Source organism: Peromyscus eremicus, chromosome 4 (assembly GCF_949786415.1).
Source record: "Peromyscus eremicus chromosome 4, PerEre_H2_v1, whole genome shotgun sequence".
NCBI lineage: Eukaryota > Metazoa > Chordata > Mammalia > Rodentia > Cricetidae > Peromyscus > Peromyscus eremicus.
Genome location: NC_081419.1, coordinates 49785268 through 49797647, shown reverse-complemented (window position 1 = coordinate 49797647; position 12380 = coordinate 49785268). Strand labels below are relative to the sequence as shown.

The 12380-nt window shown below is 50.7% G+C and overlaps 2 protein-coding genes across 2 annotated transcripts in view; both read right to left on the bottom strand.

The window, feature by feature from the left end:
- Positions 1-257: 257 nt before the first annotated feature.
- Dlx1 (distal-less homeobox 1) lies at positions 258-2895 on the bottom strand. Its single transcript, XM_059259180.1, has 3 exons — positions 2583-2895; positions 1733-1932; positions 258-512 (listed from the first exon to the last, which is right to left on the bottom strand). The coding sequence occupies exons 1-3, from the start codon at positions 2893-2895 to the stop codon at positions 258-260; spliced, it is 768 nt and encodes a 255-aa protein (XP_059115163.1).
- Positions 2896-7701: 4806 nt separating this feature from the next.
- Positions 7702-12380, bottom strand: part of Metap1d (methionyl aminopeptidase type 1D, mitochondrial) — a 69982-nt gene continuing 65303 nt past the window's right edge. The window contains exons 7-10 of the mRNA XM_059260685.1: positions 10383-10480; positions 9125-9172; positions 8189-8267; positions 7702-8079 (exon numbers count right to left, since the gene is read on the bottom strand). Coding sequence (XP_059116668.1) covers positions 8001-8079; positions 8189-8267; positions 9125-9172; positions 10383-10480 — 304 coding nt within the window. The 3' untranslated portion in view covers positions 7702-8000. The remainder of the gene's footprint in view (positions 8080-8188; positions 8268-9124; positions 9173-10382; positions 10481-12380) is intronic.

Here is a 12380-nt window from a genome sequence, read left to right as displayed (position 1 = left end):
GAGGCCACTCTGCTGTCACGGCGTGGCCCAAACCAGGTTTGGGCGGAGAGTTGGAAACTCGCTGGACCAGACCTCTAGGGACCCCAAGGAGGCGGCAAACCCTCTGTTCCTTTTTCTTTCCTTCTTTCCCCCCCTTCCTCACCTCGGGGTCCTTCTTCTCTCGGCCCAGGGCACGAGAAAGGGTGGATGGACCTGGAGGCGAGAGGGGCCGGGCCATGGGAGACGGGAAGGAGGTGGGTGAGTGCGAACTGATAACCTCACATGAGCTGAGGCTGCTGCATAGCTTCTTGGTGCGCTGAAGGATACCAGGAGGTGTAGCTGGGGACGTAGGAGCCTGCGCTGCTGCCGGAGCCCTTCCCAGAGGAGGAGTTCGGATTCCAGCCGGGTGGCACCGGTGGGGAGCCGGCAGACAAGGCCCTGCCATTCGCCAGCGCGCTGCCTTCCAGAGCTGCCCCGCCTTGCTTCATCAGCTTCTTGAACTTGGAGCGTTTGTTCTGGAACCATATCTTGACCTGCAAGATCGGGCGACAACGTGACTGGACTGTGACCACCGAGCCTACCCAGGCCTGGGGAGGAGAGAAGGGACTGGTGGAAGAGAATACCCGCCCTCCTGGCTCTGCGGAGGCTGGCAGCTCCAGGCTAGAGGGGCAGCGACCACCATCCCCACCCCCACCCCCACCCCCCACCCCGTCCCCATGAGAGCCAAAGGCTAGAAAACTGATCACCCAGTCCCGCCGCTGCTGCTGATCCTTAGTGCGGTTCTCAAATACGGGGGTGGGGGTGGGGTAAGGAGAGCAGGGGAGACCCAGGCCTTGGCTTGCAAGTGGGTCAATGTCAACCGGGCTGCTGTTTATGGAAGACCTCTTGCATGCAAAACAATGCAATATCAATAAAGAAAATTTAAAACCTAAATAGGGTTTTAATAGAATGGGGGGGGTATCTATTTACAGTTAGACCACCTTCCTTTTGCCCGAACTTTCTGCCTTTGGATGAGTTTAAGAACTTGTGGATGAAGCCACGGAGGGTTTGTGAAACTTTTCTTCAGACTCAATCCAACTTTTCCCCCCGTTAGGTGTGTTCGCTTTCCCCAGCTCCAATCCAAATCTAGAGACAGACTTTGGAAACCGGAATCAATCCGGTTTGAATGCCTACGAACTGCCCACAGTGTTAGAGAAAAGCAGGAAGAAAAAAAAAATCTCAAATACATATATATATTTGTTCTCTCTCTCTCTCTCCAGGATCTGGGACTTGGGAGGGGAAAGGGCAGAGGGAAGGATCCTCCTCTGCCACCTCGCGAGAATGAGGAGGTGGAGGGAGATTGAGGCTTAGGCCCAGGATCCTAGTGATTAGCCACACACTTTAAAGGCAAAGGAGGATTAAATTCCCCTTCTATTGTTCCAGTTGTTCCGGCGCGTGTGACCTCAGAATCTCCAAACAAAACCAGTGGAGAAATCCTTCCTGCTCCCAGATCAGAAGTCCAGGGACCGAAGAGCAGGCGGCCTGCAGGTCAGAGTAGGGTCTGAGCTAGGGCAGGCAGCATGTGGGAGGAAGGGGAGACGCTGAAAGTCAGAGGTGGACACACAGACACGCGCGCACGCGCGCGCACATGCACAAGCACACGCACACGCACAGTGACACCTCGAACCAGAGGCCCAGTGAACACGAAATTCGAAGCCTGGGGCTGAAGCCCAGCGCGGGGAGCCTGTTTGGCGGAGAGACAGCGGCCAGGTACCTGAGTCTGTGTGAGTCCCAAGGAGGCCGCGAGCTCCGCCCTCTCAGGGAGAGCTAGATACTGAGTTTGTTGGAACCTCCGGTTCAAAGCCTGCAACTGCAAACTGGAATAAATTGTCCTGGGTTTGCGGATCTTTTTCCCTTTGCCATTAAAGCGCACTTCACCGCCTTCCACCACGGTGCTCTTCTCGGAGTCCGCCCCTGGAGGGACAACAGAAGCAGATACCCGTGTTAATTCTGGACTGCCTTTAATGTGGAGGGACGAGAGTGCGTGTCTATGGACGGGTTGGTAGAGGCAGGGTCCGGAAAAGAACGTTCCAGAAACCCTGAAAGACTGCAAAGGGTTGCTCAAGGTCCGAGCGCAGGTCCCTGGCTGCTGTAGACAGAACTGGGCCGTACTCAAGAGCGCAGCTATTGCCTTTGCAGGGAAAGTTTGCTATTTTTGCAGGCGGTAGTTGAGGTTTAATTACCCTTAATTGCATACATTGTTTATAGCGCTACGCAATAAATAATTACCGAGACTAATACGTGCACACGTGGGTTTCTGTTTTCCAGCAGGGCATTGTGTGCTTGGCGCACCGAGCGGCCCAGAGGCCCAGCCAGTGTCAAGAGACGCGCTCGGATTTATCCTTTGCTGGACAGTTGTAAATTGAATTGACTTATAATTTTTTTTTCGTTTCAGTGACAAGGATCCATAGATTGATATCCGAAACCTCTACTACTTCCGCGCTTTCCCCACCCCCACTCACCTCTCTCTATCCCACTCTCCTCTTCTCTCTTTCCTCCTCCCCTTCTCCCCCTCTCTCCTAGTCTCCTTCCCTTCTCTCCTTGTCCCTGGCAAGCGCACGTACCTGGGTCCTCCAGGCGGCTCTGGGCGAGGCTGGCGCTGCCGGGGTAGGACTGCACGGAACTGATGTAGGGGCTGGACGCGTGGCTGCTGACCGAGTTGACGTAGGGGTAGCCCAGCGGTCGGGAGAAGGACGAGGCCGAACTGTAGGCACTGTCGGGCTGCGAGTGGCCCGCCGAGTGTAAACAGTGCATGGAGTAGTGCCCGTGGGACATGGGAGAAGGAGACATTTGCTGGTTGGGCGGCCCAAACTCCATAAACACCGCCTTGCCCGACACGGGGCTGTTGAGACTTTCTGGCATGGTGGTCATGGTCATCTCTTCTCGCGGGGGTCTGGGTGTGGGTCTTTCTCTCCTCTGCTTCCCTTTTGGGGGTCTCTATGTTTCTCAGGACAGGAAGGAACCCAATTTAAGCGGAACAGGGGTTTTCACTTTCCATTCATAAGAAAATGGAGTTTGTCTCTTTGAAAAGTCTAAGCATGATGCTGCCGAGCTCCCCAAACTCGGTTCAAAGCTTTGACTCAGCCAAGGTCATAAATATTCATGAGCTGGTGGAGCTGATTGGTCGGCTCTCTTGCATAATCACCGGGGATTGGTCCGAGGAGCTCCGGCTCGGCTGGAGGCCCGGCCTAGGGAGAGTCGGGTCCACTCGTCCCGGCCCGGGCTCCTCTGCTACGGAGCGCGCGGAGCGTGAAGCACAATGGGCTGCGGCGTCCGCGCTGGGACCTTGGAGGCCCGCGACTCCAGCCTCCCGCCTCCCTCGCGCGCTTCCCGCCCCAGAAACCAACCAGCAGCCCCCTGCCGTCGCCCTCCCCCTTGCTGTCCCCACCCTTCGCCCGCCCCCAACTCCTGGGACCCCGGACCACTTCTTCTCGCAGTCACCCAGTCCGGTGCGGAGCGCCGCTCCAGTCTGGCCGCGGTCTCTCTGGATCGCGGGGTCGCTCACTGGGAGACAACCCAGGTAGCCAGCAGCCAGAGGTTCTGAGTGTCCTGTGCCTAGCTCCGCACGCTCCAGGCCGCGCCTCCCAGGCTGGGGTCCTCTCGGCCACATCCCGGGGATCGGGGTTTGGGGGCTCTCCCGCCCAACTCACTCACTCGGCCGCCGCCCCGCCGCTGCCACCGCTCCCGGGGGCTTGCTCGCATCTCTCCAGGCCCAGATGGCCACTCCAGCTCCAGGCTGCACCGGTCTGATCAAAGCAGCGCACGGGGAGAGCCAGGAACCCGCGCTTCTCCTCCCAGGAAAGGCGGCCGCACCGCCTCCCCCGCTTTCCCTCCCAACCTTCCTGCCTCCCCCTCCCCTCTCCACTCCCCCCGAGCCATGCGCCCGGGGCTCACTCGCCTCGAGGGCGCGGCGCAGCGTGGAGTCCGGGGACCTGAGGGCGCCTGGCGGCTGGAGCGTCGAACGCCCGCCAGGTGGTCATTTTCCAACCTCCTGGGGTCTGGCCAGACTACTTGGGGTTTGGGAGTCCTAGGGCGACACCGAAACCCTCAGCAAATCCAGATCTGTGGTAGGCTCGGGTATTTGCGTATAGACATGCCCCTCTTTGTCGCCCAGTTCTTCCTCACCTCCAGTTGCTTAAGCTGGAGCCTCCAGACCGAGGGTGAGTCGAGGGGCGCTGGTGGAGGCAAAAGCTGCCAAGGCGCCGTCGACCTTCGTATGGAAAAGTGCACAAAAGGCTCTCTCGCCCCCACCCACCACTACTACCACACGGCCGCCCCACGCGGCGCGGCGTGGCGCAAACTACGCTGGTTGCTAGGGACTGCTGGTTCCCAATCCTGCCAGCCCCACGATGAATCCCAAATTACTTTGTTAGGTAATTAGAAAGTGTTGATAATTATTTCTTTCATAATTTAGCGGTGTGACGGGGGACGGGGAAATGATCTTGTGAAAGTTCACACGTGCACACGTATTAGTTACTGATTCATTTGATTAAATGGTAGTCTCAAGTGCTCAGATCCGCAGCTGAAGGCGCCCCATTAGCATAACACTGATGTTTAATTTTCATACGCATAATTAGCCATATATTTAACACTAATAGCAACATGCAGCCTTTCAGCGTTAAACAGCCCGGGATTTGATCTGGCCTGAGCTGAACCTTCGCCGCGGCACCTTCCCCTATCTGGAGTGCGCAGTGATCACAGGACAGACCTCTGTAATCAAGCACATTTTGGCAGAGGGAACACCAATAAAAATGAACATTCAAAACAAATTACATCGGTGATGTCGTTACAGATATGAGTACAGGGGATTCTCTCTCCCTCCCTCTCTGACTCTCTCTCTCTCTCTCTCTCTCTCTCTCTCTCTCTCTCTCTCTCTCTCTCTCTCTAACTTCTTCAGCAGCGGCTCCTGCCTTCGGGAATTCCTCTTTGGTTTAAGGGCATGAAGCTGGGGGCAGAGATGTTTCATGCAACGTGGTGGTTGGAGCAAAAGAGAAAAACAAAAGAGAGAGAGAGAGAGAGAGAGAGAGAGAGAGAGAGAGAGAGAGAGCGCAAGCTAACAGTCCAAATTCTGTAAACCAATAAAGGGTTTGTCAACGCCTAAAAGATTTTTTTTTCCCTTAATCACCGAACCACACGGTGAGGCTTTGTAGCAACAACCAACTAATGACTCCACCACAACTCCCGAGCCACTAGGCTCGCCCTGATTTTCCTGTAGTACTCGTGACTTTAATTGCTCCTTCTTAGCGCCTGTTTTGGGGTGTGAAGTGCGGTCCTGTGCGCCCATTGCAGCCGCTTGGATGCCGTCTGAACCCGAGGTCTCTCCGCCTTGCGGGCCTTGCCCACGTAAGTGATCGCTGCGGTGTGTGCCGGGGTCGAGGTTGGGACTGGGGGAAACTAGACTGGTGTCTCTTGGAATTTAGTGCAAGGCCAGAGGACATCCGAAGGCCAGACTGCCTAGGGCCAGTTTATCCCAGAGACTTGCTGGGTTGGGTAACCGGAGAGACGGGACTATGAGGTGCTCTGCCCTTCCACTTAGCAGAGCAGGAGACCAGGCTGGCTTCTGGGAACAAACGACCGACTGGCTCCATAGGGTTTCAGAGACTGGCATAATTTAGAACTGAATTGTGAGGGAGCACACTCCAGAATTATTTCCTGATACGAGGAAGAAAGCAAGTCTAGGGAAAAGCTAAGCAGGGCCTCTGGAAGAGTGCACACGCCTCACTTAGCTTCCTGAAGTGAGATCTTATCGCTACCCGGTGAGCCCAGAGTGTCCCAAGTGTCCCAACTCTAAGGCGACACCTGTTCTAAAATGCTTAGACCTTTCCCTGCCCAAGTATGAAAGGAAATTAGAATTTCGCATTGGTCTTGAAGATTCCAGACGGGGAGCAGAACTCAATGGAGTCACCTCGGGACCCAGCAGCTCAGATGGTAGCCAGCTTATTCTTCCTGGCTGGAATCCGTGTGGCTCAGGGCTAGGTGTCGGTCAGGTCAGTTCAGCTGGCCAGCTGATGAGGAAGTGGACAAGGGGAGGCTCTTTTTAAAAAACCTACGTCCTAATCTCAACTTCAAAGAGTGTTACCCAAAATTCCTTTAATTCAAGTTTGTCTCCTACAGAGCTGCGGAGTTCAGCAGTGCAGCCTAGATTACTAAATCAGATTATATACCTTCCCCATAAATGCCTCCACCTGCAATAATTGTCCCAGTGGTGGGTAAAATCCCGTGGTCCTAATAAAACTATCCTTAGGGGGACCCCGGAGTAAACTGATCTGCAGATAAAGACACTACATGCTAATCTGATTGCTCTAAGAAAGTCATTCTCTGGCAAATAGCTCCTAAGGCCAGCTGGGCCCTGTTCCTCTCTAGGGAATAGGAATTGCTCCATGGCCACAGCTCCAGCCTCTGACCCTCTGCCTGGCTAATTCCAGAACACCTCAAAAGTTGGCCAGTTGATCTTACAAATCCCCATTCCTTCTCACTCTCAAATAAACTAGGTTTAGAATCATTCCCATAAACAACTGTAATCTCTAGACAGAGATAAACTGAGCTGGAGGGTTGGGGAACATGGAGAGATTCCCAAGTTTAGAGAAGAGCTGGGATTTACCACTTTTCCAAGTGCTTGTCCTCAGTATCTCACCCCTTTTTCCATGGCTCTGGGTGTCTGAAAGTCAAGCTAACTCCCTGTGGATGTCTCTGATGCCATCAGTCCTGGCAAATATAAGACACGTCCTTGGCTCCCTGACAACCAAGCTCTGTTTAGACTATGGCCACTTTACCATCCACAGGAACACAAACTAGAGTTAGCAGTTAGAGGTCTGGACCTCTCTAGACATGCTCTTTCTAACATGCCCAGAGGGGACTTGACTTCCTGTGAGGCTCAGCCCGGCCCCTCTGGAGCTAGATGTGAACAGATCCCCAAGAACAAGGGAAAGCGGATGCTCCAGGCAGGGATGGATTTCCGCTTTTGAAGCAAGAAGGTGCTGCAGGCAAGTTGACCGGTAGTTACAGCTCACAGTTCTGGACCAGGCCAGCTAGGGCCTTATCTCAACTGTGTCTGGTGTCTCCTCTCTCAGGGATCCTGTGAGGTCTCAGGGATACCTGATTTGTATAGCCCGGGGAGCAGAGGAATGCCTGTCCCAGGCCAGCAGCCAGGGGTTGGACAGTGTAAGGACTGGTTGGGCTCTAAACTCAGGGGACACACATCTAAAGTATGGGGTTGCGGCTCAATTTTTCAGCACAACAAATGACCTAGTGTGGGGGTGGTCTCAGCTGGGAGGGGATCAAGCATGGCTGGTTGCTGATGAAGAGGTTCAGGGGTCCGCAAGGTCTTGTCTGCACTGCTAACATCTTCAGAAAGGCTAAACTATGGTCCACCGCCCAGAAAACATTTGTAGGCAATGCTTCCTGGCTCATGTTCTCTAGGCCAGACCTTGATGAAGAGGAAGCTGGGCAGGGGGTGGAAGCAGGTGCTGCCTCTAGGAGTGCCCTCAGGCCCAGCCAATTTAAGATCCACAAGGGGAAAAAGCAGATTAAAACATTCTTTTTTTTAGCTAACAGGTTCTGTTTTTTCTTTCTGCTGGCATGTTAAAAGTTTGGAGATTCCAAAACTAACGGCCTGCCCCTCTCCTCTGTAACTGTTACATATAAAGAGTGAACACAATGGTTTTAAGAGGTTTTTGTCTTGGGGTTTTTGTTGTTGTTGTTTTATTTTTGTTTTTTGTTTGTTTTTTTAAACTTGGATAAAACCTGGAATAGATTTCAGGAAAATCAGAATTAGAATCAGGGAAAGGGCAAACCACCTGCCCAGGAGGTGGTTCTTCAGGGGTCATGGCAGGCCGCAGACTGAGTCCCCAAAGCCCTTGTCCTCGCTGTATTTTTCTCTGAGACATCGTAGGCTCCTGTGTGGCCTGTGGTTGGTAACTCAGTTCTCAGAGGTCTCCTTAAGAAAACAGGCCCTGGGCCTCAGTGGCCTTGCTGGTAGATTCTCAGGCTTCTTGAGGCAATTTGGTCAGGATCTCCACGCCGCTGGACGTGATGAGGACTGTGTGCTCGAACTGTGCGGACCTGAAACACACAGGGTGGCTGGCAGTCAGGACACTTGTGTGCACCGGCAGCTCTGGGTGCCGCTGGGCACCCTCCCTCCCCAGCAATTCAAACGTAACAGAGCAAGCACCTTTGGTTGTCCAGTGAGACCACGGTCCACTCGTCCTCCATGACTTTAAATTCTGGGGACCCCTCAGTGATGATTGGCTCTGTAGGAGAGAAAAACGTCCTATAGTAGATATTGTTTCAGTTTGTAATGAGAGGAAGAGAGGGGGAGGGAGGCTCAGGAGGCCCTCCCTCCCCCTGAGTGTTTCACCCACAGTTCCTGTTGTCATCCTGCAAGGACTGATAATTGATGTTGCTTACATAGTATACCACAAACCAAACAGTAGGAAGAGGAAATGCAACAGCATTTAGAAAAAAATGTGTGAAGTTGCCTAGCTCATAATTTTTTAGAGAAAGAAGGGCATTTTAATCAAGCCTTAATTAGGACCCTGTGGATAATAACCACCCAAACACCAGTCCCTCTTATAAATACCAGTCAGTTTTTTAAAATATTTGAATTTTTAAAACACGCTCAAAATGTTCATTAATCAGCAAATAACAATTTTCTTATTTTACCCTAATTGCTTCTCCATTAAGTCCTACAGTCAGAACTAGGAGGCCTTGGTGGCCCTAGGTGATTGGAATTTGGTGGTGACACCAATCATGCCATCAGCCAGGAATGGGCCGCCACAGAGCACACGCCACTTGCTGACAGAGAGCAAGGGACTTAATCGTCTCTAGTTACTGGGTGTTAATGAAAAAACAAAACAAAAAAACAAACAGCACATTATGCCGGTAACAGAATTAGAGGTTGGATGGCTGCAGTCTCCTAAATGTGTCGGTAAGTATCTGATTTAGGAAGACAGGGCTAGAGGATATTATTTAATCACATTTACTATGCATCCAAATTATTTCATTATGCTGATTAGCTTCATTAGTCCTTTGCAGGACTTCAAGTCTCTCGGCAAAGGCCAGTTTCCATCCAGGGGCCCCAGCTCTCTAAAGAGGAGCCCAGCATTACCTATTGTGAAAGCCATGCCCGCCTCCATGGTCAGATCATTGTCATTTGCTGCAACACAAATACAGGGCGCTGTGAGAAAAGGAACCAGGAAGAGAAAGAAACGCAAGCGGGGAGTGGGGCTGCTTTAAAAACTTGGCCAGTTTGCTTTTGGAAAGGGTAGAGGGTTTTGAATACCTGGAGGAGCCCCCGGGTTAAACACAGGGCTTGCAGGAGATGGGGGAGTCTCACTCTTTTGTTGGTATCTGTGTTCTCAGACTCCACCCACTCTTTAGCAGTTTGGCAAGGCCTGGCAGGGGCAGCTAGGGTGTTCATATACCAGTACAATTCCTTCTCTTCTTCATGTCTGCCGTTCCCCGTGCCACCTGATGCTAGGTCTCCTGGTCTCCCTAAGACCAAAGTAAGTCCTGGGGGACAGATGCCAAAGGATAGCACCTGGCATGTAGGAAGGGGCATGTGCATGCATTAGCACTGGTGAGGCCTGGGGAGACAGGCTCTTTCCACACTGAAGTGGGCCTCTTCTGAGTTGCCTCAGGTAGGGTTCTGGCTCAAAGGGGCACTGTTCTGCAGGGTCTCCACGGATCCTCTAGGGTGGTTTCCAGTTAGTTCTTCCAGGGACTTGTCCTATCTCAAGTACACAGGGCCAGACTCAGCACTAACTGTCTCTCAGCTCTTGTTCAAATGTGCATCCCCTCGGGACTCCTCCACAGCGCTGCTTCCTACCTTTACCCAAGTCCTCCCTCCCACCCCTCCTGGTGGTTGCCTTCTCTCTGTAGGGTGCACACCCAGTCAGGGAAAAACTGGATTCTGGGGAAAGAACACAAGGGTGGGCATAATCCGGAAAACACTAAAGAGTACATGCTGCTAAATACATCAGCTGTCAACGCTGTGTAGGATGTAATGAAGTTTAACCACAACCGTCAGCGGTTGGAAAAGGGGGTAGAGAAGAAAAACAGCCAACAGTCATGTGTGCACGCTGCTGGGACGGCAATGCAGCGGGGTTTTGTTTGCAGTAACTTTTCCTAGACAAATATCCCCCAGGCCTGCCAGCCATGTATCCTTCAGGAGAAGACCAAAACCAAAATAAACTTCATTTGGGAAATGTGCTGAGCTGTGACCCAACAGCACAGTAACATCCTGGTTAAAAACCGGGAGGGGCTGGTGGAGGGGAGGAGGGACTGTGACAAGGTGGATTCAAAGCAAAAAGAACTTGGAGAAAAACTGATGTCATTCAATAAACAGCTTCCAAAATAACTCTTACCATGATGCCAAATTTCTGGGTGTCCATGAAAGTATGATCCTATCCCATGTCCCACAAAATGTGGACAGACTTGCAAACCGTTCTGATGAGTTATATGGCTTGAAAGTGACCAAAAGACATCTAATTTAATCCAATGTTTTAATGCATATTAAGATTAAAAATAAAATCACTTACAATAGTCTCTGAGAAAGAAAAAAATCAGTTCTGTGGATGGGGGGGCAGAAGGGAGGCAGGGGAAGAGAACAGGAGGGAAGGGGGGAGGGGAACTGTAGTCGGGATGTCAAATAAATGAACAAATCTAATCAATAAAAAAAAATCAGTTCTATTTCAAGTCTGATGATAGCATGAATGTTCCCTTTCTTCTGGAATAATTTTAGTGTTGGTTGATGTTTATCAACAACTCCTTTTGGATATACATAGAATATATACATATGAGACTTGTTTGAGTTATTCATCTAAGTACATTTAACAAAGGTTATTTTTAGGCAAGAAGTAAATATGCATACCCACAAATGTAGACTGATATACATAAGGAAGGTATACACACACACACACACACACACACACACACACACACACACGTCTGTAACAAGGTCACAAAAAGCTTACCTGGTTTTGACGGCTTTATCAACAGTTACTACTAATTCAGGCATTAAACAAAGAAAATTATAATCTCCAAGTATGACTTTCTATTTTTATGGTGTCCTGTACTCTCATCTAATTAAAGTGTTAAACATTTTGTAAACAGATACAAAAGATTGTCTGTTTTGTCCACTCTCTTTCAAAACTGGTGACCATTTTAGGGTTCTACTTAAGATACACATCATTAGCAAAGTTCATAAAAATGTTTTTTTTTTAAATCACAATGATATTTAAAGGGAGTTAATATTTATCCTAATAATAAATGCAGACATTTTGGGTTCCATCTATCTCTTATAAATGGAACCTAGCACATAGAATCCAAACCTGGAATCATTACCTGCAAGGATGAAAAGGTTTGTTATTGAGGTCAGGTGAATATAGTTATCTTGAGGACTGCCAGACTGATAACAAACGTGTACACCACCAATGATACATATTTTCATGTGGGCAAAGGCACACCACCTCCAACCTTACCCATAGCAATGGGCAGGTGTTTATGGGACCATGGCTACAATTCCTAACAAAGCCAAACGTCTGAGCTCTCAAACTCATTTCTTCTCTTTCTTTTTTTTTGGAGGGGGAGAGGGTTTTTGAGACAGGGTTTCTCTGTGTAGCCATGGCTGTCCTGGAACTCAATCTATAGACCAGGCTGGCCTCCAACTCACAGAGATCCGCCTGCCTCTGCCTCCTGAGTGCTGGGATTAAGGACATGTGCTACCACACCCATCTTCAAACTCATTTCTAACAGATTCTAGTTTAGTTTCTCACACACCCTTTTGGCTAACATCTATACAAACCATCATATCTACACACACTTTTGGAGACTTTTTTTTTCCTTCTTTTTTCAACAGGTCTCAATTTGTGTGCAGGGGTGACTTTGAACTTACCACCCTCCTATCTATGTGTCTCAAATGCTGGGACTACAGGCATGTGCCATCACAGCCAGTTTGATTTTTTTTTCCTTCGAGACAGGGTTTCTCTGTGTAGTTTTGGTGCCTGTCCTGGATCTCGCTCTGTAGCCCAGGCTGGCCTCGAACTCACAGAGATCCACCTGGCTCTGCCTCCCGGGTGCTGGGATCAAAGGCGTGCACCACCACCGCCAGGCTTCCCAGTTTGATTTTTAAGAACACTTAAAAACACTTCCAGATTTGTAAGACTCTTCACTTAGACAAGGATGTCCCTGTAATCAGCAGACAGGCAGCATCTCATGGAAACTGAATTTTGGTGTAACCAGTAGGGCGGAAATGGATAAGCTAGGCAAGTGCCAAGGAGAGGAATAAGCCAAAGCCTTCATCTGCAAAGCTGCGCTTTAGGATCCTTGTAGATCCCTGTGCTTTGACCAGGAAGCCAGGAAGC